The sequence below is a fragment of the Elgaria multicarinata genome, chromosome 9 (assembly GCF_023053635.1).
Source record: "Elgaria multicarinata webbii isolate HBS135686 ecotype San Diego chromosome 9, rElgMul1.1.pri, whole genome shotgun sequence".
Lineage (NCBI taxonomy): Eukaryota > Metazoa > Chordata > Lepidosauria > Squamata > Anguidae > Elgaria > Elgaria multicarinata.
In genome coordinates this window covers 18,707,525-18,733,109 of record NC_086179.1, presented here as the reverse complement: position 1 = coordinate 18,733,109, position 25,585 = coordinate 18,707,525, and the positions used below count along the sequence as shown (strand labels likewise).

The window sequence follows — 25,585 nt, the reverse complement described above, 5'->3', positions numbered from 1 at the left end:
TGACCCCAATGGTTCAAAGGTAGAGTCAGGGAGAGGTTTGCTCTGCTCCTTTACTGAATGGTTGCTCCAAGGTCAAGCACACCCATGAGCCTCCACCTCCTCAACAGCTCAGAGGTGTGTCCACTTGCAACGCCCATCAGAGACTCAGAGAGCTTTATCACACCAGCGTTATACATTTCCCCCCTTAAACTCACTTCCTGGTATGCAAAGGATTGCTGTCGCTCGGTAGCAAAAACAACAACCGCAAAAGCTTAGTGCTACGGGGATAATCCAAGGGAAGCAGGTCCGTGGGATGAAGCTTAGAGCCAGAGCTCGGTGCTAGAGATGGGAGGTGGAGGCAGGCAGGCTTTTCGTTCGTACTTGATTGGGGCTCCAATTCATCCCTGCCAGGTGCAAAGGCTACACTACTGCTTTTACAGCGCTTTAAAGCGCTTTGAAAACATTTTGAAACCTGTATATGCAGTGTGTCCTGGGCCCCAACAGTTGTCAAAACTGTTATAAAGCGCTTTAAAGCAGTAGTGTAGACCCCCCCCCCCCTGGATGGACCTTCTCTCTCAATGGACTTCGTTGCCATCAACCAGACAAAAGTGCCTATAGCTTTATGCAGCACCCCTTGACAGAACTACCATTTCCAGGGATCCTTGGGAGGAGGGAATGACGGTTAAAACCAATTTCAGTGTGTTGTGTTGCAGACAGATCCCTATGAAAACAAGATCAGCAACAAAAGTCATCTTTATTTCATCCTTCCATTTACAGATTAGAACTAAGAACCAACCACAACGCTGCATTAGTAAACCTTTCTATTTGTGCTTAAACGCGTACAGATGTCTTTGATATTGTCAGTGCGGTGAAGCCAGATAGTGTTGTATTACAAGGTGTGGTTGTGTAATACTTTAGAGTTGGAGAGAACGTAGGAAACGTAGTTGAGTCCTTAGTCATCACCTGGTGGTTGATAGTGTGGGTGGTCAGCAAATCTGAAAGGGAAAAAAAAAATAGACCCTCAGAGGTAGGAGAGAGACTGCTGGCTAGTCACTGCCTCAAAAGGCGGTTTCACACCTTATGCAGGCCCTTTTCTACACGAGGGCGGTACTGCTGCGCCCAGCAGAGCAATCTGCTGCACAGTTGCATTGATGCTCCTTTGCAGCGTCTACATGCGAAGGAGCGCAGTTCAGGGTTTTCATAGACGGGGCCAGGTGCTGCTGCCGCTGCGCCCACCCTCCAAGGCACGTGGGAGCATTCGCGCCCCCTCTTTTCTGGTAAGAGGGTTTTTTTAAATTGGAAAACCGATTGTTGTTGTTTAGCTGTAAATGTGTAGATTTGCATTTACAGCTAACGGGGAAGAACGGAGGTGCAAACCATTGCATCTTAAGATTATAAATAATAAAAAGGGGGGAGGAGAACAGGGCAGCCAGAGTAAACTCCGTTCCACTTTCCCCCATTCTTTAAAATGCCCACTTCCCCCTTTATGTTTGTATTTCCCCCTAAAAACCATGGACGCACGATCATGAAAGTGGGGGTTGCTCAGTCCTCCAAAATAGATTGGAGGTAGCCTGGTCCTCCGAAATTTGTATTTGTTTTGGCAGACCTCCAGAGCTTTAGAGCATTCAATTTAAAAAAGGGGGTGAGGGACGGCACTGTTCCTCCCCCCCCCCCCGTTTCTATGGTGGTGGTTGTGGGTTTTTTGCTTTTTTACAGCCGTGGAGCTGCCTCCGTTACCCAAAAAGTTGGGGTAAATGCCTGACTTCTTTGGAGCGGATTTTCCAGGGTTTGCCCCTAGATGGCTTCACATCAGAAATGTGATGCTCAGTCTGCAATTGCCAGCTTCACGGCTTCCTAGAAAAGCAGTATCTGAACCATGGTGCACATCCTGATTATCTCTCCATTTAGCTACTATAGTGCACTTTGCTTGCAGCCTGGGCTGGGGGCCCTCAACCCTGTAAAGAGTACTGATTGCCCCCCACCCCCTGTAATGGATGGGGGCCTGACACAATGCCCCCTCCCCAACCCCAGGATTTCTTCCCCTAATTGCACTTAAGTCTAAGCAAAGACTTTGATTCCAGATCTCTGCTTCATTTCCCTATCGCTTCAGCTTGAATTTGGGCATGAGCCTCTTTTCTATACATACGTATCTACACATTTTAAAAACATGACTTACATTTCCTTTTTTATGAAGCTCAGGTTTCTATTAAGGCCGTCGATGGATTTCATGTCTTCCTCAGACAGGTGGAAATTGAACACCTGGCAGCAGAACAAAATGTTGAGTATCTAAGAACGTGTCTGCTTTTCTAGCAGCAGAGATAAAGTCCTCAGGTCCTGAAGCACATTCATTCAAGGGCTTCAAGATAGATGTCCCACACTGAAGATCTTCTATACTCTTAATGATATAAATTTGCTGAAGCAGTAGGCAAGGCTGGAGTCCTTATGTGATGTCCTTGGACAACAGGATCCCTGCCCCTCCTGATTTCTACTTTTGTAGGTTTTTTTAAAAAAAATTAAACTTTTTTAAACCAGAATGACCAGTAGGACGGCATGAGCACAATCAACCTCTCTCACTGTTGCCTCCCCAGAGCATGTAGAGGTATACTGCCTCAAAACCTGGAGGATCAATTTAACCATCATGACTAATAGCCCTTGATAGACCTCCGTCTTCCATGAATGTGTCTCTCTTTCAAATCATTTAAGCCTGTGGGCCACCTCCAGATCTTGTGTCAGCAAATTCCATAAATTGAATTACGCACAAGCAAGGTTGTGTAAGCTGTCTGCATAAGGATAGGAAAGAGCCAGCAGAAGGAAGAATCAGAGAGTTGGAAAGGTCTTGGAGATCATCTAGTTGAACCCCTTGTTCAATGCAGGCTCTGCAATGATGGGTTCAGCTACCGCATAAAAATGAAAGAAGAACCTCCAGGAGTAGACCAAGGGTCCATCAAGTCCAGCATTCTGTTCACACAGTGGCCAACTAGCTGCCCACAAGAAACTCACAAGTCGGGCATGAGTACAACAGCATCATCTTGCTCATGTTTACCAGTAACAGGTATACATAGGCTTTCTGCCTCTGATACTGGAGGGAGCACATGGCCATCAGGACTAGTAGCCATTCATAGCCTTCTCCTCCAGGAATTTGTCTAACCCCCTTTTAAAGCCATCCAAATTGGTGGCCATCACCCCATCTTGCAGAAGTGAATTCCATAGTTTGATTAGGCCCTGTGCGAAGAAATTCTTCCTTTTATCTGTCCTAAATCTCCCACCAATCTGTTTCATGAGATGACCCCAGGTTCTAGTATTATGGGAGAGGGAGAAAAGTATCTCTCTGTCCACATTCTCCACACCATGCACAATTTTGTACACCTCTATCATGTCCCCCCTTAATCACCTTTTTTCCAAGTTGAACAATCCCATCTGCTGTAACAACTCCTCATAGGGGAGTTGTTTCAGCTCTTTGATCATTTTAGTTCCAACAGATGGCTACTAAGCCCCCACTTACAATACCTCTAGTGAAGGGGAACCCACTGATCTGTTCCACTCCTGAATGGCTCTTGCTGTGGGAGGATTCTCCTAATGTTTAGCCAAAATCTACTTCCCTGCAATTTCTACCCATTGGTTCTAGTCCTGACTTCTGAAGCAACACAGACCAAGTCAGCCCCGTCTTCTGCATGACAGCCTTTTATTTGAAAGACAGTTCTGTGCTTCATCGGTTTGATGATGCAAATGCAGCTTCACAGCCACAGCGGGGCCTCCCCAAGATGCTGCGATTTGGAAAGGCTGGGGATTTACCATGACTTTTTCAAATGGAGCGCTGTCAATATGGAGTGTCTGCCATTGCTCAGGGGTCAATCAGGGGGCGATGCCTGGTGGAAGGTGACAGGTGATTGGTCGCCTTCCACCAGGAAGAGGGTGGCAGAAAGAGAGGCTGCCGTGAAAGCCCTTGAATGGGCAGTGGTGGAGTAAAGAGCCTGCCTGCCTCTCCGCCTTCTTTCTTTTTTCTGTCCCATACCAGGAGGGTGGAGGAGATGGTGGCAACGGCGGCGGCCTTTGTGTTCTGGCACTCAACGCCTTCATAACTCACCCCTTCCTCCTCTCTCTGGGGCCAGGCGGGTGGGGAATAAGGTTAGGGGCTTTGCAGTGGCTCTCAACTCCCTTACCTACCTGACATCTTTGGGTAGTTGGGGAAAGGGCAGGAAGAGGGTGGGGCGGGGCAGCTGCCACCCATTAACCCTGTGCTCCCTCCTTGGCATCGGGATTACCCACTGCCACCAAGGGAGAAGAAAAGCATGGGGTTTGAGAGGGAGTCGCCACCATGAAGACAGCCCCCAAGTCTGCTCCGTCTTGTACATGACAGCATCTCCAATATTTGAAAGAGAGGACTCTGCCCTAAGTAGTTTGCAATCAAGGTGTTTCGTCCTTTGAGATCTGACAAAAGGGCAAAAAAGAAAAGAAAAAGGAAACTTATCCTGGGTTATGGGGGGTACAGCGGGTGCAGGCCTCTCCTTGGCTGCTTTACCTTGATGTTTTCTTCAATCCGCTTTTTGTTGTAAGACTTCAAAAGGACCACGATGCCACGCTGGATCTGGTAGCGTAAAGCCACGAGAGCCACGGTTTGGTTGTACTTCTTGGCGATCTCAGCCAACACAGGCTCCTCAAGCAGGACAGGGGTGCTCTGATCGATCCTGTCAGAGAGCCACATGGAAAAAGGGAACATAGCTGGTGTCAAAAATACAGAAATCTCTCCTAAATTAACGCAAGCCCTGCCTGGTGTATCCAAAGCATTTTGTGCTTAAACCTTAGCTGGTTGGTTCATTTAATTTAATTTAGGTATTTAGTATCCCACTCTTCAGTCAATCCTATATAAGGGTAATGAATTCATTCCGGCTTTATACCTCCACTTCTCTAGGCATGAAAGCCTTAACAAAGTGGCACAAATACAATTAAAAATAGTATAAATACAATTTAAAAGCAATGCCCAAACTTATAAGAATAAGCAATGCAATTTAAAAAACCCAGTATTTTAAGACATTTGTCCAGTAAACATCAATCAATTATAAAAGTCATCTGGAAGAGTATGGATTTCCTGAGTATGCCTAAATATAGCAAACATATCTAGCAAGAGTTACACAATGCTGAGGCCACCACTGAAAAGGCCGTGACTTGGGCACCTGCAGTTAGATCTTAATTAATGGTGAAGTTGAAAGCAGGGCAGCCAATGCCGGAGTAGATTTATGTGGGCGTAGGCCCTCCCTGAGATAACCTGGGGGCAGATGTGGGGGAACCTTTTTGCCCTATTAGGTGGGGCCAGGCAGTTTCAGCTCCAGATTTTTGAGGACCCATGGGTGAGACCAGTTGGGGTCTGGGCTTTCAACAAGTGTTCAGCCAGGCCTATCATTGACCCTGGCCCTGGGGCAAGAGGTAAAAGTGGGCAAGAATTCACACACTGGTGTTCACTCAGTTGCACAAACACACACACATACACACTCTCACAGACATTTCCTTTCTTACCATTTAGGATCCCTCTGGGAACCCAAGACACAATATCCTTCGACAAGGATGTTATTTGATTTGCAGAAGTCCAGCATCTTACTCCGGTTCCAATAAACATGGCATTCAATCTGCAAAATCACCAGCCCCCAACACAATCCCAAAGTTAGATATCTGGTGATATGAACAAAAGCACAGTGAGATAAAAGCAAGATAAATACACCATCCCATTATGCTGATCAGTGTGTGTGTGTATGTGTGTCTAAGATGTGCATTGTGTTTTCTGCTGTATTTAAAGGCCAATTCTTAGGTGTGCTGTTTGCACTATCACCCCACTCATCTCTGATGATGATTTACATTTCTGTACTGTCCCATAGCCGAAGGTCTCTGGTCGGTTTACAAAATATACGGCATTTTTTCTGGAAATGGAAGTATGTTTTTTCCTACCACATTCTCCCATTCTTATTAATACATTAACCAAATGGGAGCACTAAAGCCCCATACGGTAGGCACAGAAGAGACAAACATTTATGACCAAGAAGCAATTATATATTTCACAGTAAACGTACTTTCTGTGATGTAAGGTCATATCAGTGATATGGATAGGATAGCAGCCTGATTTTCATTTGCAGTTTATAACTCAGTTGTAAGACGTTTAAAAGGCACCGTTACCAAGGTTATTTAAGGCAGAAGCTGCCATAAAGTTTGGCTTACATGTAAGACTACCATACATGCCACTGGCCTTGAGAGACTCTGGCCAGAAACAGATCAGATTGTATATACTGGGAGACTTTGTGAATGGTCTTGGCTATTTGTCCTAAATAAGCATGTCCTGAGGAAGCATTCCCAGCGAAACAGGTGGACTCCTGTTCATTGAGTTACCACATGCTGTATAATTGCTTTCATCATATGAATGTACTTTATTTTGATTATTACTAATATATATGTTACATGCAACCAATACATATACGTTTGAAATATAGTAATTGGCTATAAGTATTTTGTTTAAATTTGTCATATGACATGTGTTTGTATACTGATGTGATTGGTTATGATTGGTTGTGAACTGCCCAGAGAGCTTCGGCTATTGGGCGGTATAAAAATGTAATAAATAAATAAATAAATAAATAATGATTTATAAACAGTATGTTCACATAGTTTGAGGCAGTGTAACATAACTTGTCAATAAGAATAAGAACAATAATATATACATATTTTCAAAAAGATTTTTTATAATTGTTTGGTTCATTCCTATTTGTGGTTGGAGGGTGTTCTACCCAAGCTTTTGTCGTATTATTCCCAACCACTGCCTCCCTTCATTTAAGTAGCACACATAGCATAAGATAGTATAGAGAAGTATAGGAGGGACAGCGAATAGAGCCAACGTTTGGTTCTAGAGCTCTGATCAAAAACTGGTTCTATGGGCCTAGTTTGAGCCAGAGTGAATTTTGGGACGTGATTGTTGGGTAGTAGAGTTATTTCACTTCGTTAAAGAAAGAAGTTTACAGGGCGAAGCATGTTGTTGATGCACCTTTTTTAAATATAGATATGTCAACCGCAAAGTACAGACACAGGAGGCTGACAGAGAAGTTGGAGACTTTTCAAGTTTCTTTGGAATTAAAGACAAGGTCAACAATGATTTTAGTAGATGGGAGGCACTTAGATTTAGAAGAAGGGGCTTGGAAGGTGCTAATCCACCTTATGATAACCCATCAGCCACAATTGTTTTAAAGTATGGAAACAGGCACGGAAATTGGCATAGTACAAGGGTATAAAACACAGAGCTTCACCCCAAATTCCATGTTCTGCCTTCATTCAAGATTCCAAGGGTCTTTTCCAATCCTATACAAAGGGTCTTTCTTTGAAGTAAGGCAGATCCTTCACTGGTGAAAAGAGTAAGCTAATTTGATTCTTTTTCTATTCCTGTATTAAAAATATGAAAGGTATGTGTATGTTCCATGGCTGGCTGGGAATGATGGGAGTGGCAGCCCAACACATCTGGAGAGCACGAGGTGGGGACGGCTGCTCTATGGCATTGGCAGACAGCACCTGTGCACATCCCATTTTCAACACATCACAACTACTTACACAATGGAACTATGCACAGTCTCTGACTAAGCCACTGTAGTCTGATTAATAACACAGGCCACCCAAGGTGTTTTGCTGCCTGAGGCCAACAAGAAGATGGCGCCCCCTCCCATTCCATGTACAAAAGACAAATGGACCGGCAGAAAAAGAATAGAATCTCTTCAAAATTAACTATTGGACAGCATCCTCTATTGCAGCTGGAGGCCACATGCAATAGGCTGTTGGAATCCTGGATCAGGGTTCTGGATATGTTTCCAGGGATTTACTAATTGCTGAGGAGCTGGAGGAATCAGAAGACTCAGCAGAAAACTTAAAGGTCAACGTTGCACCTGGACATTGATGTCATGATTGAATAATTGGTGACTTGATTGTTTCAATTAAGGGATTGCAAGCAGTTGCATCATTGTACAGTTAGCCTATAAAAAGGATTGTATTCCCATGTTCAGATATCAGAAATTATCAGATATCAGAAATGATCACTCTATCAGAGCTGTATTGACTGACCGTATGTAAGTATTTGTATTTGTGATTGCCATAACTAAATTATATTTTTATATGCCAGTAAAGGTTTCTTTAAACCTACTAAAAGTCTCAGTCTTAATCTGTGTCTGTGCTGAGTTTGCTGGAAACCGCTGCAAAACTCTGTTATAAGGTTATTGGCCAGAAGCCCAGTCTGGCAATAACTAAAATAAGGTTGTAAATATTAGGCCAACATATTCCAATAGGTTATGGGCCCAGGCCCCTAAAAAACAACCAGCAAGCAGAGTGGTTACAGCAAGAACAGTAGGACTGAAGGATTAAGCCGTTGTTGATAATTCCTGAGCGTCTTTGTTGAAAGTCGTTGGAACAGGCAGCCGGAAAGCTATTTCGCATAGCTGGTGTCTGAAAAATCACACGGAGAGAACTGGCAAGAGTGGTTTTGAATTTAAAGGGGGCACTGAGGAAGCTGAAACTGTATAGCTGGTCAGGCCCTAAAAGAAATTAAACCACTGAAGGGGTTGTATATCAGAAACAACCTGTTAAATTGAAAGTATGGCATTAAACGTTGGGAACACTGTCCCTATGGAATTACTTACAGACGAAAATTACATGTCATGGTCATTCAAGTTAAAAATGAGCCTGAGAAATCTTGATCTGTGGGAGGTTGTAACAGATGCCCCAGCAGAAGATTTGAATGCAGCAGATTTACAGGCGTGGAGACGTCGCGCTGACCGGGCAAAAGCCCACATTGTTCTGTCCATGAGAAATGACCAACTGTCGTATATAAGCAGAGAAGACACAGTTGATGTTATCTGGACTAAACTGAGAACTGTATATGTTAGGGATACCGCAGGAGCTAGAATAAGCTTAACCAGAAAGCTCTACCGCACACTGATGAAAGAGGGAGAAGATGTAAAAGCCCACTTGCAGAAATTAAGAGACTGTTTTGAAAGTCTAAATGCAGTAGGCTTACCTCTCAGTGACGAAATGAAAACGTATGTGGTTTTGTCGAGCTTACCACCGTCCTGGGACGTGCTGGTGACAACTTTAGAAGCAATGAGGATCCAAGACATGACTTTAAATTTGATATCGGGCAGATTGATAGAAGAATGTCAAAAGAGGACTTTGAGAAAGTCAGCCCAAAGCAGTTCAGGCGATAAACCAGACGCGTTTGCAAAATGGTCTGGGTATGAAGGGGTTAAGGCTTTGGTGAAGAAGGAGGAAAATGAGTCAGCGTTTTCAACTTCGAGAAAGCCCAAACCTAAGAAACCTCTACGGTGCTTCAGGTGCCAGAAGTTGGGACATTTGCAAAAGGATTGTAAAGTTAAATTACAATCAGAGCCCAACAAAGAGGACAGAGGGAAAAATAAATCAGTGCAGCTAGTGACGGCAGAAGAAAGGAGTCAGCTCTGCAAGCAAGCAGGAGGAAAGAGCTTTCAGTGGCTCATAGACTCTGGATCTTCTACAGTGATTTCGAATAGACCTGACTTCTTCCAGGACTTCAGGGACTCTTCTGAAAAATCAATCACGCTGGCTGATGGCAAAAAAGTTCAAGTGTCTGGCGAAGGCTCGTGCAAACTACCTTTTTTGAAAGAATGCTTTGATAATGCACTGTTTGTTCCCAGTTTAAGTTATTCCCTTCTAGGAGTGTCAAGTTTAACAGAAAAAGGTTTCTGTGTGTCTTTTGAAAAAGACAAATGCTTTATTCGAAAGCATGGACTCCTAAGAGGAACTGCAAAGCTGCAGAATGGATTGTATTTTATACAGGACAATCCAAATGAAGAAGAAACTCCAGAGGTGCAAGCAGGTTGTATGGAAACCTTTGAAAATGTTCCTAACCATGACAATTGCATCCATGTTTTACATAGGAGGCTTGGACATTCGAGTTTTAAAGTGCTGAACAAAACTCTGAATTTTTCAGAGGGTCTAAAAGTTCAGAAATGCAACAATTTTCTCGATTGTTTGATTTGTAAAGTTGCCAAGTCGAAAGAGAGGAATATTCCACGTGTCAGAGACTGGCGGAGTCAACACGTATTGGGACTGGTGCACATGGATCTGACCGGCCCGTTTCCAGAGAGCTATGGAGGAGCCAGATATGCTTTAGTCATTCTGGATGATAAAACCCGGTTTTCGTGGGTATATTTGTTAAAGCACAAATCTGAATGTTTAGACACGGTGCAGGAATGGGTTAAATTCATAGAGAGAAAACTCCAGAAGCAGATACGGCAGCTGATGACGGATCGGGGAGGCGAATTCCAATCGACCCGTTTTAAGCAGTTTTGTAAAAAGACTGGCATAAGTCATAAATTATGCAGCCCGAGGACACCGCATCAGAACGGCAATGTTGAGAGGCGCATCGGCGTGCTGAAAGAAAAAATGCAATGCTTGTTAAAGGACGCCGAAGCAGAGCCGCAATTGTGGGGAGAAGCGTTTGTGGCAGGCGATTACCTTTGTAACAGGACTTGGACTAAAACCATAAATAACATTCCTTTCTTTTTGCTTTACAACAGGAAACCAAATCTAAAGCACTTGAGAACTTGGGGGAGTTTTGCTGTTGTAAATATTCCAATTTCACAGAGACGTACTTTATCACCGAAAGGAATTAGATTACGCTTTGTAGGGTATGATCACAACAACTGGAGGTTCTTGTGCGAAGGGGGAAGGATAGTGGTCTCTAGGTCAGCTAACTTTAGTGAAGCGAATTGGAAAAGAGTGCACGGCAACCCGGAAGTGCTGGTAGAACTAGAAAGCAGGCAGGAGCCTGAATTGTTGGTTAACCGACAGAGTACAGAGACTCAAGAGTTAAGGCAAGAAGAACAGCAGGAAGAAGCTCCAAGACGCAGTCAAAGAGTTAATAAAGGCGTACCACCAAAACGGTACGGCTTTGAAGCTTGCTGTGTGAATTATGAGCCTAATTCTTACTCTGAAGTAAAGAAGTTGAATTCTTTAGAGAGGCAGCAGTGGGAAAGTGCCATACAGAGAGAGTTAGACAGTCTCAGAGAAAATGGAGTGTTTGAAGAGACGAGTTTGCCAGTAGGGCAAAAATCTCTAAGCTGCAGGAAGGTGTTTAGACGCAAGCAGTTAGAGAAGGGGTGAAGAAATTCAAGCCTCGGCTGGTTGCCAGAAAAAGTTAAGGAGGCAGTTTGAAATTGAATGTTCTTCAAAAATGTTTAAATCTTTTGTTGTTGGAAAGAGTTTTTCCTAGGATTGAAAAAGGATCAAGCAGATGAAAGAAGTTTTTGCTAAGCAATGTGATTGCAGGATTGCAAAGGGAAAAAGCCCCATGGAAATGAATGTGTGAAGCAACCTGCAAAAGAAACAGCTTTAGCAACTTCAGGCTTGTATCATTTGGTGGTGAAAAATGTTATGTTCAGTGAACAGTTTGATTGTCTGTTTTGTTACTATTCTCAGCAGGTTTATGGTGACGTTTGAAAAGATAGGAAGCAAGTGAAGTTTTTCCTATGAGGATAAGTATTGTGCTGGTTTTTGGTAAGGTTACTTGGCTAATTCAGTTAATAAAGGACTTTTAGGTCCCGGTGGAGAAGCCAGTAACAGTTAAAGTTAAAGCACATAGCCACATTTTTTCAAAACATGAAAGAACACAAAACAAGTGGAAGTTTATTGTGTAGTTTATTGTGAGTCCAAAGAAAACCTTGCTGACATGTTCACAAAGCCACTAGGTCCCACCAAACACAGGGAAGTTTGTGAAACTTTAGGTTTCAGGGAGGACAAATGTAAATAACTGTACAATGTGTTGTTAAATCCAGTGTAAACATATGAAGGGGTGTTGGAATCCTGGATCAGGGTTCTGGATATGTTTCCAGGGATTTACTAATTGCTGAGGAGCTGGAGGAATCAGAAGACTCAGCAGAAAACTTAAAGGTCAACGTTGCACCTGGACATTGATGTCATGATTGAATAATTGGTGACTTGATTGTTTCAATTAAGGGATTGCAAGCAGTTGCATCATTGTACAGTTAGCCTATAAAAAGGATTGTATTCCCATGTTCAGATATCAGAAATTATCAGATATCAGAAATGATCACTCTATCAGAGCTGTATTGACTGACCGTATGTAAGTATTTGTATTTGTGATTGCCATAACTAAATTATATTTTTATATGCCAGTAAAGGTTTCTTTAAACCTACTAAAAGTCTCAGTCTTAATCTGTGTCTGTGCTGATTTGCTGGAAACCGCTGCAAAACTCTGTTATAAGGTTATTGGCCAGAAGCCCAGTCTGGCAATAACTAAAATAAGGTTGTAAATATTAGGCCAACATATTCCAATATAGGCCTCCGGCCACATGGCTCACAGCTGTCTCTTCCAACAGCTCGCTGCAACCTCCCAGCCTTTGCTGCCTGACTTGACTGCTTCACTCTGCCTAATGGCAGAGCCAGCCCTGTTTACCAGGCAGTGACTTTTTGTGCTCATCGAACCTACAGTCTTCAACCCAGCCTAGACGCAGAATACATAATCCTTCGGCGATGCTTGGAACAAAAACTCCCACCAAAGGCAATTGCACGTCACCTGGTTTACAGCAGGCTTGTATTTCAGTCCTGGCTTGTTCAGGATCATTTCCAGCAGCTTCCGGTTGAAGTTGGACACTCCAATAGACTTCACCAAGCCAGCATCTTTGCATGCCTCCATTGCCTGGCAAAGAAAACATGCCATGTTCGGTAACTCTTGTAACTCCTACTCATTTCCAAGCTCAGTTCAAGGTGCTGCTGCTGACCTCTAGAATCCTAAAGAGCTTGAGACCCTCTCCCTATACCTGATGATCTCCCCACCAGATGTTTTAGATTACAATTCCCAGCATCCCTAACCACTGGTTACGCTGACTGGGGCTGATGGGAGTTGAACTCTAAAACATAGGCTGCCTTATACCAACCCGCTCATTGCCTTAAGTTAGTCAGGGGCGGCCCTTCTCCATTTAGGGGAGGTGCGTTGCGTGATCACAAGCAAAAGCACCTTCCCGGCGGTGTCCTCTTGATTCCAGTGCCCTACGCATAGAAGGATAACTGGCACCAGAAGTGCAGCCTTTTCAGCATCAAGTGAAAATATGTGACAAGCCCTCAAAAAGAGCTCTTATGTGATTCATTGTTGTAGACATTCCTCTTGGAAGGGCAGGTAATTGTGCTATGTCTCTGCATTGAGAATCATTTTGAATTATTTAATTGCTTCCAATGTAGAGACATCTCAGAATTACCTGCCCCAGTGGAGTCCTATCTCCCATTTTTAATACCAAATGTAGACAGAGTACTTGTAATTCCTGTTCTGTTGTTCCACATAATAACCCTGTAGAGTTCAAATTCCCATTTTGCCCACTGGGAAGGAAGAATGTAATATACTGAGATGTAGTGTAGATCTCCAAAGATGGAGGGAGCATTAGTGAGTTCAGGCATGGTTGGCAGAATTCTCAGTCTCACACGTGTTTTAGGATTACAGGAGCCCTCTCAAGGTTTTAACTAGGCACCTACCTCCCATGTTTTACGAAGATCGACATTATCAAAAAGCATTTTTTTATCTTCTCCCATGGGAAGTAAATCTGGTCCAGGCTGGAAAGACAACAAGGGAAATAAATCCACCTTGGATCTAAATTATTTGCACAAGTGATTTCTTATTACTTATCTCTTTAATAGTGTAGACGTCATTCAAAGGATAGTCATGGAAAGGGGGTTAACATAGTAGAGGCTGACGCCCTAGTACAGGAATGGTAGAGGAGTTAACACAGCAGAGGCTGACAGAGGAATCTGCAGAAAACTCAAACCATAAAGTGTACATTTCACATTTTTGTCAATTCCAGAGGGATCCAATACTGTTTTATCCATGATGGAGTCCCCCCACCCACTACAATTTTAATTCAGTATTTGCTTTTAAGCAGTCCCCTGTTTTTATCTTTTCCCACATAGGAAAAAAGGGTCTCCTTCTACCCAGGTCTGCATCGTATCTCTGCTACTCCTATCTTTTCCTACTTCCCCTGCAACATAGTTCCCTCTGCAGCCCATTTCTCGGTCTGCCGGCATCCTCTTTATCACACCTGGTCCTCTTTTCTGTGCTTCTTCTCCTCACAGGTTTCTCTGCATCTCCATTTCTCAGTGAGTAACGAAGAGATACATTCCATGAAAAATGGGAGCTCCCATAATCAAATTTTAGGAATTACATTTTTTCTAAATATGCATTGTAGGTTTAAAGCACAACATCAGTTTCTGCAACACAAGGGATGTACCACTAAATATATTCAAAAGGGATAAAGTGGTTTAATATGCCTCTTTTATTCAAGAGGCAGCTGGACAACCATCTGTCAGGGATGCTTTAGGGTGGATTCCTGCATTGAGCAGGGGGTTGGACTCGATGGCCTTGTAGGCCCCTTCCAACTCTGCTATTCTATGATTCTTTGATTCTATGTATTCCCAGAAAACCGTGGAAACTGTACTTCTCACAAAAGTACAGGGATAAATGAGCTACATATGTAAAATTGTTTAATAAGCATTCCCAGAGAACCCCAGAAACTGTACTTTTGTGAGAATTTCCACCACCTTCACCAAAATTACAGTTCCCAGGATTGTTTAGGAGAAGCTATGATACCTGCACTAGTATAAACTAGATAAATGATTGTAGTGCTTATATAGCCCTTGGTCCTTTCCAAGATATAGTAGCCTGTCTTGTTTTGCTCCACTGAAATATTGTACCCTTAGCCTTGTACGACCTAACGTCCTTCAGGCATTTTGTACAACACGCATCACCCAGGACCCCTGGGCAAGATGGCTGTTGCTGATAGGTATTGTAGTCCAAAGCCTCTGGGAGTGCCGGGTGAGGGAAAGCAATTATTATTATTCACAACTATCATTTATATAATGGCCTCTGCAAACATGAGGCTTCATGAGCAAGAAATGTTTACCTTTAGAGAGTAAGGGTTGTGGATTAGGAATAGATCAATATAGTCAAACTGCAGCTTCTTCAGCGATTCTTCTAGGCATGTCCGAACCAACTCCGGTTGGTGGAAGGTACTCCAAAGCTGTAAGAAATGTAAATATGCTTATTCTTTCACACAGCAATAAAATTATAGGGCTTCAAGTGGAAGAGATCTTAGCCCTGCTGCATTTTGCTTCTTATGTGTAATCTCTCACTCCCTGCTGCTAAGCAAACCAGGGGTTTGTCTTGATGAGGGATTTGATTGTCAAGTTTAATAAGCATTAAACTTGACCACCCGGTGGGTGCTCCCTTTCCTCTTGCAAGGCCTCCTTTGCTCACCTGGATCTTAGCGTCAGGCAGTTGTGTGAACTTGGCCATGTCCTTCCAGGTGCCGTGGGTAGGGCAAGGTAGTGAAAACGTGCTCCAGCTCGCTCCACTGGCCACGGCAGAAAGAAACCTCACACCCTCCCTTGGCATCAGAATTAGCTGCCACCACCCCGCAGCAGAGAATGCACGGGGTTTTGCTTAGCTCGGCGGCAACCTGGCAGCTGGGATTGCTGTGAAACGAGTTTCAGTTGGTACTGAAAGCTGAGATATTTAGTGTTTGGGGCCTCAGACCTTACTTCTGCCTTGGGGGTACGTTACTTGTCCTTTGCCACTCCTCTCATGGCAGCCATTTTGTGGTGGTGCCCAAGACAATTTATCAAATTGCCAAATGTGACCCAGCCCCGAAAAGGTTGCCAATCTCTAATTTAGAGCTGCTACAGGGCTGATCTAAATGTTTCCTTGTGTTGGGGACATCAGTAGGGGCTGGAAGGACTTCCGATCCTTCCACACGATGTTCCTAATCCTCTCCCCTTCCACCCTTTCTGTCAGAGCTCCAGCAATGGGGAGGTGAAGAGTAGGGATCTTTCTGCAGGGGTGGGGGCTGAATCCAATATTGGATCTTCTTATCCAAGATGGGAAGTATGTCTCTGGCTTTGGAGGAAGGTTCCCAATCTATCCTACATCATTGTTCCAGATGTCATTGGATCACTCAGTCATATTCTGTTGTGCACAGCAGAAGGTCATGCTAGAATGGCACTCTGAGAAATAATGTGAATTATTGGTGTTGTGGTAAGGCAGGTTGTCCTGTTATGCAAGATTGCCCTGGGCAGTAAAGATGTGAGATGCCACAGTATTAAGGCTCAGTTGACTTTCTGCCCACCTGAATACCTGGCATTCCACCTTCAACATCCTGAATCTTTCTGACAACCAGAAAAAGCAAAAGAACAAAAACCAACCACTTTAAGAAAATGGAAGTCCGTTCTTGCTAATAATAAATGCAATACCACTTTATAACTACTTTTAAACTAGCATAATGGCTGTGAAACATGTAATTGAATAATGATTTTTCTGTGATGCGTTCATTGTGTTTTAGTCATTAAAAAAAGAACATCCAAACTCGCCTACCTTTCCAGTGTAGAAAATGTCTTCCCTTTTTACTGTCCCATCTGCAATCTTCTCACGAACAGCGCGTCCAACTTTCTCCTCAATCTCGTATATATATGCTCCATCAATATGGCGGAAGCCAACTTCTATAGCTATTTTTGTAGCCTCCTCACACTTACTTTTTTCAATCTGCCAGTTGAAACAGTAAAAATATTGCTCAGAGAGTCGGATCCAGACTTCTTCATGCTTGAAGTATACCCATTAAAATCAACATGACTTAACTAAAGAAACTGACTAAGAATTTAGTCAGTTTGCCTTGACTAAATTCTCATTGATTTGATTGAGTCTACTCGAAGCATGACTAAGTCTGGGTCCAACCCTAGTTCCTTGTTCAAAAAGGTGGCTGTGGCTCAGTGGAAGGCCAAATGCTCAAGCCTAACAGAACTCGCACTCGCTCCCCGCTTAACACCCCCCCCAGCCGTTACTCCAGCAAGGTCCCTTCCCCAATTGTACCCAAACCTAATCTAAAACAAAACAAACACCTAATTTCTGCGACTCAACCTTTGCTGCTCACCCTGACTTGGCTTGACGCCACTCGAGCTAAACTCCTTCCCTCAGCGGCCGCATGGAGCCTCCGCCATCCAGCCAGTCCGGCCTGGATGCCCTGACTCACCACACACACGCTGGACTCCTAACACCCACAGGAAAGAGGACGGACCCTTAGGTGCTCAAGCCTGTTATCCCTTTCTGGGACCCCCTTGTCACCAGACCCACCTTGACCAATAGAAACCCCATAGCAACCCACACCTCTCCGGAAGGGAGGGGGGAATGCTCCTAGACATTGCACAGCTGCAACTTGATACTCTCCCTGGTTCCAGCCCAGGGAGGCGTTATCAGATGCCAGGCGTTTCTTGCCCAGCGCGGCCTTGGCATTTGGACTTGCTACTCCCTTTTCAAACACAAGAAACTTTTCTTCTGCCTGGGATGAAGCAAAAGATGTTCTCTTAAAGGAACCATGTGCTCAGCCCATGACAAGGCCTAGCTGGACAAATGGTCTGACTCAGTCTAAGGCAGCTTCCTGAACATGTCAGACCCTGTTCAGACCACACACTAAGCCACAGTTTTTAAGAACTTTGAGCTAAACGTTATGGCTTAGCATGTCATGTGAACCATTCCTAACCATGGTGGCTACATCACAATGGTTTCAACACGCTCACTAACCCTTTGCTGCAAAAGGGTTAGTGGGCTAACCATGTTGTCTGAACAGGCCCATCGGGAACCACTGCGGTGTACTGGTGGCAGGGTCAGATTAGTGGCCAAGTTTGCCAATGGCACCAGATTATTTAAGGTGGTTAAAACAAAAAGAGATTCTAAGGAGTTCCAAAGGGATCTCTCCAAGCTGGGAGAGTGGGTATCCAAATGGCAGATACGGTTCAATGTAAGCAAGTGTAAAGTAAAGCATGTTGGGACAAAAAAATCCCAACTTAAGTATAGCCTGATGGGATTTGAGCTGATGGTTACTGGCCAAGAAAGAGAACTTGGGCTTGTGGTGGACGGCTCGATGAAAATGTCAACCCAGTGTGTGGCTGCTGTAAAGAAGGCAAACTCCTCATTATTCATTATTAGAAAAGGATTTTAGGATAAAACTGCCATTATCATATTGCCTTTATACAAAGCTATGGTGTGACTACACTCAGAATATTGTGGACAGTTCTGGTCACCTAAAAGGAAAAAATGGAAAATGGCAACTAAAATAATCAAGGGACTGGAGCATTTTCCACTTGAGGGAAGGTTGCAACGGCTGGGATTGTTTAGCTTGGAAAAAAGGAGGCTAAAGGGAGACCTGACAGAAGTGTACAAAATTATGCTTGATGCGGAGAATGAGGATAGGAAGACATTTTTCTCGCTCTCCCTTAATACTAGAACCCAAAGGGGTCGTCCCATGAAGCTGATTAGTGGGAGATTCAGGACAGATAAAAGGAAGTACTTCTTCACACAGTGCATAGTTAAACTATAGAATTCACTACCACAAGATGTGGTGATGGCCACCAATCTGAATGGCTTTAAAAAGGGGTTGGATAAATTCCTGGAGGAGAAGGCTATCAATGGCTACTAGTCTTGATGGCTGTGTGCTACCTCCAAGATCAGAGGCAATAAGCCTGCATATACCAGGTGCTGAGGAACATGGGCGGGAAGGTGCTGTTGCACCATGTCCTGCTTAAATGTTCCTGGTCAACAGCTGCTTGACCACTGTGTGAACCGAGTGCTGGGCTAGATGGACCCTTGGTCTGATCCAGCAGGGCTCTTCTTATTTGAATGCTCTGCCTTGCTCACAGTCAAGGTAGCTACAAAAGGTTTTTGGTTTAGAGGACCATTTACACATAATAAGAGTGGTAGCAATCTTCAAAACTCTATCCAAAGCAGAGCATTGCAAGTCAGGTGGGTGGAATTTGGCACACTGCCACTTTCTGGTACTGCTACATTTTTAGTTTTGTTGGTTTTTAAGCCCTCATTCTTTAAACTGAAGCTGTGAAAAGTGGGGGGGGGGGGGGGGAGAGAAAAAAACCCACCCACCGTGCCAATAGCATACTGGAGAACAGGGCGTTTCCCATGGTAAACAGGAACAGTTGCAGTGTGTGCTGATAAGAAAATTAGAACGCTGCTTCGAGCAAAATTGCTGCAGCCACCCGTTTCCGCTACTGATCGATTTTGCAGAGACACGTGTGCAAGGACACGTGCAAGGATTCCGTTACGGCAGGACTTTGGGGCAGAGGTCCAGGGCCCGACTCAACAAAGTGAGCAGAGCGGCTCCCAAATGTAGCGGGGTTGAATTACGACATCTGAAGGAAAGGAAGTGCTGCACATTTGCCACCTAAAAAGCCCCCCCTCAAAATTTAAGTTCACCTAAGGGCACCTCTGAGTGTACACGGCGTGGGGACCCCTCTCGCAGGAGCTCTGCCCCGGCTCCAGCCTTGCTCCAGCGCCCCACTGGTCATCACGACGAGGCGTTTAGCTCGTCAAAAACGCATGTTACGATTAGAACAGCGAGAATCTGAACCATTCACTTACAGCATCCGGGGAATAGGTGCCAAACCCCAGCACGGGGATTTTGTTGCCATCGTTCATCACCAAGCCCTGTTCTTTGCTACGGGCCATTTCTGCAAGCGCTTATTCGGGACTTGACTGAAGGCTGAGGTTTCGTCCGGTTCCCGCGAAAGTAAACACTTGAGTGGCGAAGGAGGAGCGGCCGAACGTTTTATTCTGAAAAACATGGGCGGAGACAGAGTATCTTGCGCCAGAAGCTGTTGCCGTTATACTGGTATTAGTCCAACCACTATTTGGAGACCACTTTTGTGCTAAGGATAGCTTTGGTTGCTGTCTTTCCTTTCATACTAATACACTCTTATGGATTGGGGGGAAGATTTAACTTTCCCCTTGGAAGCTGCCTCCGTGGTGTCGGTCTGCCGCCAAACCCCGTGGTATCGCTGGTGCGGGGTGGTGGCAAAATAATCCCCATCGCGGGAGGCAGCGCAGGCTTTGCGGCAGCCATTAGGTTCGCTGCCCCTGCCCCTGCCCCTGCCCCTGCCCCTTTCGGTGGCCAATGGGATGTCGCCTTCTGCCCACACACGCACACTTCCAGTTAAACTCAAAAAGTTAATCTAACTTATTTATTTAATGATTACCTACTTGAGTAAAAGTATACCTTGATATTTGTGCAGACACCTGTTAACCCTGTACAACTGAGTGTTCTGCATGCCTAGGGTGACCGTATGAAAAGGAGGACAGTTGCATAGAAAAGGGAATTTCAGCAGGTGTCATTTGTATATATGGGGAACCTGGGGAAATTTCCTCTTTATCACAACAGTTAAAGCCGCAGGTCCCCTGTCCTATTTTAAATCTGGTCACTCTAGTATAGCTCCTGCACCTTTGTTGTGAAGAAGAGGGAATTTCACCAGGTTTCCCATATATACAATTGACACCTGCTGAAATTCCCTTTTCTATGCAACTGTTAAAGATACAGGAGCCTGGTCCTCTTTTTCATATGGTCACCCTATCTAACTTATCTATTTAATGATTACCTACTTGAGTAAAGGTATACCTTGATATTTGTGCAGACACCTGTTAACCCTGTACAACTGAGTGTTCTGCATGCCTAGGGTGACCATATGAAAAGGAGCTTTAACAGTTGCATAGAAAAGGGAATTTCAGCAGGTGTCATTTGTAGGCATGTCACACCTGGTGAAATTTCCTCTTCTTCACAACAGTTAAAGCCGCAGGAGCTATTCTGCAGCTATACTGTGACCAGATTTAAAAGAGGGCAGGGCACCTACAGCTTGAACTGTTGTGAAGAAGAGGAAATTTCACCAGGTTCTCCATATATACAAATGACACCTGCTGAAATTCCCTTTTCAATACAATCGTTAAAGATACAGGAGTCCTGTCCTCCTTTTCATATGGTCACCCTATGCATGCCCAAACAGCGAGATGTAAGCAAGGACCAAATTAATTAGGGTACAAGCTGGCTCTCATTTCCTGGAGGTGTCAGGTTATTAGGATCTACACTACTGCTCTAAAGCGCTTTATAACAGTTTGAGAATTGTTGCGGCCAAGGACGCACTCCATATACAGTTGTCAAAACTGTTATAAAGCGCTTTAAAGCAGTAGTGTAGATCCACAAAAGCACCAAATTATTTCAGCACGTATATTTGCTGCAGAGTCCTGAGTAAGAAATGACATGTCTACTACATAATTTTTTGTGAAGGAGAGAGACAAGAAAAACATACTAAAGGTGCAATCTTATGCATGTTTAGACAGAAAAAAAGTCCTACAACTCCCAGCATGCCCAGAGCCAGACTATCTTAAGAAATATTTTTGTAAGCTGCCTTGAGAGCATTTTTGGCTAAAGGGCAGGATAAAACTGCTAAAATAAATACATAAATATGCATAGGATTGCATCCTAAATAAAAGGAGTCAATTGAGGTCAAAGTGGCAGAGAACAAATGACTATGCTCTTTGCCCTAACCACCACCAGAGGGCATCAGAGCCAGCAATGGTCAAGCTCTCATGAAAACTGCATTCAGTGGGCTCCTCATGACTGGCCACTCAGGGAGGTTTCCTGGTCAATTACATGGCATTGCAACTCTCCAGTGCCTCTATCTTTCTGTGGTTTAATTGAAAATTGAAAAAAAAAATAGTAACAAAAAGCTCCCCTTCCATTTCAGCATGAAAAGACAAAAACGTACCATAAAAAAGAAACAGAGGACACCGCCAACTTGTGGCTGTATAAATGAAACATATAGAACTCCTAGTTAAAGGTGAAAAGGGGAAGGGAAGTGTGTGTAGAGGGAGCATGTCGTGATTGTGGGATGAAAACAAGCCAGAAAGCTGCAGTAAAGTTGCAGGATTTTCCCCTGGTGTAGAAATGCCCCATGTGTTTGATTCCAACCTGGGGTCCTCTGGATGCGTTGGACTACAACCCCAGCATCGCCCAGTCAGCTGGGTGTTGTAGTCCAACACATCCGGAGGACACCAGGTTGGAGGAGGCTGCTTTAAATTGCTCTGGTGGGACTACACTAGATGAAACGAGCTTTGATCATGATATGGTCTCATGTTACTTTAAATGTTGGCAAAAAGTAGCTGCTGGGAGGGGGCAGGATGAAAGGGGTGGGGGAAATTTGGATATGGACTCCAATGCCTGGGGAGGGGATGTTGTTAATCCTTTTTACAACTGCCAGGGATCAAAAACAGGTGTAAGGGTACATCCAGGTGGGCGGCTCCTAGCTCTAGCAATCAAAAGATATTGCACAGCTTTATTCTGTCTTTTCCTCCTTAACAGGCTTTTCCACACCAGGCCATTTTGGGTTTTTTTGTGTGCTTAGGGGTTTGTTTTTCTTCATGGAAGGAAAAAGAACAGACAAAAGTAGCACTGGGCAAACACAGGAAGACAATGCTGTCTGGACCTCTCTGACCCTCCTTTGAACATTCAAATATACTTTGTTGCCAGGCTGGAACCTCCTCTTTTCCCCATCCCCAATAAAGAGGAATCAAGCCTAAGGGCCTGCTCCACAGAGGAGATGCATTGGAGAAAGGAAGGAAAGGAAGGGTAACTGCTTCGTTGTTAATAGAAAGTTTGGTGTGACTTATAGCAGAGTTGCCTTTTATAGAGAAAGTGTGGCAACACATAAATTACTATTAGAGGCAATAAATGCAGGCTACAACCAGTTTAAAAGAAGTTCAAAACAACTTATTTTAGTAGTACTTTTATACATATTGTCAGAGAAGGCTAACACTGTTTAACTACAAGCACCCGAACGCTGGGTGTGTGAGTGTAAGTAAGCGAAGGCGTGAGATATGGTTACTTGCTTCCTTCAGGGAGAGAGTCGCACTTGTTGCAGAGGCAAGAGGAGGAGGAAGGAAAAAGGAAGACAAAGGAGCAGGAAAAAGGATTTGATCAGACAACAAAGGGGGACGAAAAGACAGGCAGCTGTTGATGTGAACGGGCACATTGGACTAATCTGTTTCAAGAACGTTGAGCAGGCCTGAGACAAAGGCCAACCGGTGACGGCCAGACAGCAAAATCCTGCTGCTGCTAGTGATACTGGTGTAGAAATATCTCAGAGCAATATTTCTGAGGATATTAGCATTTCCCCCAATCCTGTTTGGAACTGCTGGGTTTGAACCAGAGGTTTCTTTCCTCTGATGCTTCCTCTGACGCTCCGCTTGGCAAAGGAATGGAACTTTTCAATCCAATCTAATTCTTTAAACCCATTTTATTTGCCCTGGCACCTACATTTTACTTCTTGCTGGATAAGATGATCCCACCCGCTCCAGGGATCAGGGCCAGCAGGATTGTATATATATATACAGAGGCACAACTTGCAAAGGGATAAATACATGAATTTTTGGTTGCTTTTTTGAAACCTATGCATAACTCTTCCGTGTTTTTTTTTAAAAAAATAAATATATAAAACAAACATGTTTGATGGTATTCCTATATATGCAATGTTCCTTTTCTTTTTGCTTTCACGATTTATTTTTTGTTCTGTTTGTTAATATTCACAATTTTTTTAAAAAAATGTAGTGAAAGTATAATGTCACTAATGCAACTTAACCAAGTGGTCATGGCTGTGTGGTTATATAAAGAAGGGCAAGTAAGGGCATATGAAAAAAAAATTCTTTGCAAAAGAATGTGAAAAGTTATCCAAAAGAACAGACCTTTTGTAGCGCTGCCAAAAAGTATTTGCAAAGAACCCAAGAAGGCCAAGTAATGTTGTCTGAAGCACACTGAGAATAATGGATTGGCTGCAGCTGTTCTTACAATGTCAAAACTGAGATGATCTAAACCACGGGTGCAGAAACTTCAGGCTTGGGAGGCCAAATCTAGTCCCCTTGGGGGACTAATGAAGCTCTCCAGCTGGCCATGACCCTTTCCCCCTGACCACCAGCCACCCAGGGATCAACGATTTCAGTTCCCAATGGGAGAATTGACCTCAGGGTTGTGTATACGCCCCAAAAGTCCTGGGGTGGCTGCACAGAGGCACTGCGTTGATTGTACAAGGCAAAACAACAGCTACCCTATTTCTTTGATTCTAAGATGCACTTTTCCTCTCATATAAACTTCTCTAAAAACAGGGTGCGTCTTAGAATCACGGGTGTTTCTTAGGGTTTTTTTTTTACTGTTGGTGGTACTGAAATTAGTGTGCATCTTACAATCGATGGCGTCTTACAATCAAAGAAATACGGTGCCTCGCAGCAATTGTGGGGCTTTCCCATGAAGCTACGAAGCAAAAAAAGTCATGGACTTACCCTGACTTTTTCTCTGGAGCAAGGTGAGTCTGGCGCCTCCGCCATTTATCCTCACTGTTTTGTTGCGGCAGAGGCGTGGCCAGGTGAATGGCAATTCCTGATTGGTTGCTGTCCATCTTGGCAGAGGGCAGGGGGTGGGCCCGGTGAACCTAATAGCCACCCAAAAGCCTGCGCTGCCTCTCTTTTGCTAAATTACTCGCTGCCACACTGCACCAGCGATACCGCAGGGTTTGGTGGCAGAGCAGTGCGTGTTTGGTGCCGTGAAGACCGCCCCCTTCTCTGCTTGATTTGCCATATTTACTATATTTACTATGATGTTTTGTTCTTCATGAGCCTTGTTGCTAGAAACGTACCTTGAAGTGTTTTTTTATTTTGTTTGTGCCAACATTGTGTGTTTAGTGTTTAACCTGTACCAGCAATCTACTTGAAATAAGTAAAAGTTAGAAAAGACAAAATATTGGCCTCTGAGAGTTGCTACCGAACTAAAACTCTGTGTGTCTAGTACCACAAGAGAGTAAAACTCTACATTTCCTGGTGACACTTTGCACTGGGGGGGAATTGAGCAGGAGTGGTTATCTGGGTAAATACACACTATTTACTATTTCATAGCTGCACAGTGGCACTGCGTTGTTTATATGACGGAGCCACCAACTCACAGCCATGATGGGCTCCCCCCCCCCCGAAACTGCATTTTTTGAAAGTGTCGATTTACCACGACTTTCCCCTTTGCTCCGAGGTCACCACGCTGTTCATGTGTCAGTGGTGGCTTTGGTTCAGCTTGTGCAAGTGGGCAAAGCTCTGGGCAGATTGGGTCAGCGTAGGAATACAGAGCAGGGGATGGGCTTCACAAGCAGAATGGTTGGCTGTGCTACAGATATCCTGTGCTCCCTCCTTTATAATTTCTGCCTCACAGCAGCATTGCTGCAGGGTTTTGTGGGAATCTGCTACCAACGCGTCATTGTATAGACACCCCCCAGGTGGTCTAGGCCCCTCTAAATATTAGAATCACACCTCGTGGAATCCCTGGGCAAGGACAGATTTGTTGCACTGGTCCTCCCTTTCTAAAGTTTCTTTTAAGCAACCCAATTTAGGAGGGGATCACTTTTGAATTCGTTTGGGAGTCTGTAACCCTTGCTGATCTACTGCAAATCATCTATCAACAAGTCTACCAACAGTTTCCAGTCTACTCTCTGCCCAGGCCTGCTGTAGAGATTATAACATTCCAACTGCTCTCTCTAAAGGAGAACCTGAGAAAAGGGAAAGGAAGGACAAAGAGAAGGTGTTGTTTTCAGATACTTCCTCTTCTTTGGTTGCCCTTTTGTCATTGCCAGCCAATCACCAGGTGAGATTTTCCCCCTAATGCCATTCATATAGAGGTGGGCTGGGCACCACTTTTCT

At 44.2% G+C, this 25,585-nt stretch overlaps 1 protein-coding gene across 1 annotated transcript; it reads right to left on the bottom strand.

The window, feature by feature from the left end:
* Window positions 1-714: 714 nt before the first annotated feature.
* LOC134404179 (aldo-keto reductase family 1 member C3-like) lies at window positions 715-19,622 on the bottom strand. Its single transcript, XM_063134826.1, has 9 exons — window positions 19,451-19,622; window positions 16,403-16,570; window positions 14,937-15,053; window positions 13,516-13,593; window positions 12,566-12,688; window positions 5,491-5,600; window positions 4,499-4,664; window positions 2,156-2,238; window positions 715-974 (listed from the first exon to the last, which is right to left on the bottom strand). Exons 1-9 carry the CDS (start codon window positions 19,535-19,537, stop codon window positions 932-934), a joined length of 975 nt encoding a protein of 324 aa, XP_062990896.1. The 5' UTR covers window positions 19,538-19,622; the 3' UTR covers window positions 715-931.
* Between the last annotated feature and the right edge of the window lie 5,963 nt (window positions 19,623-25,585).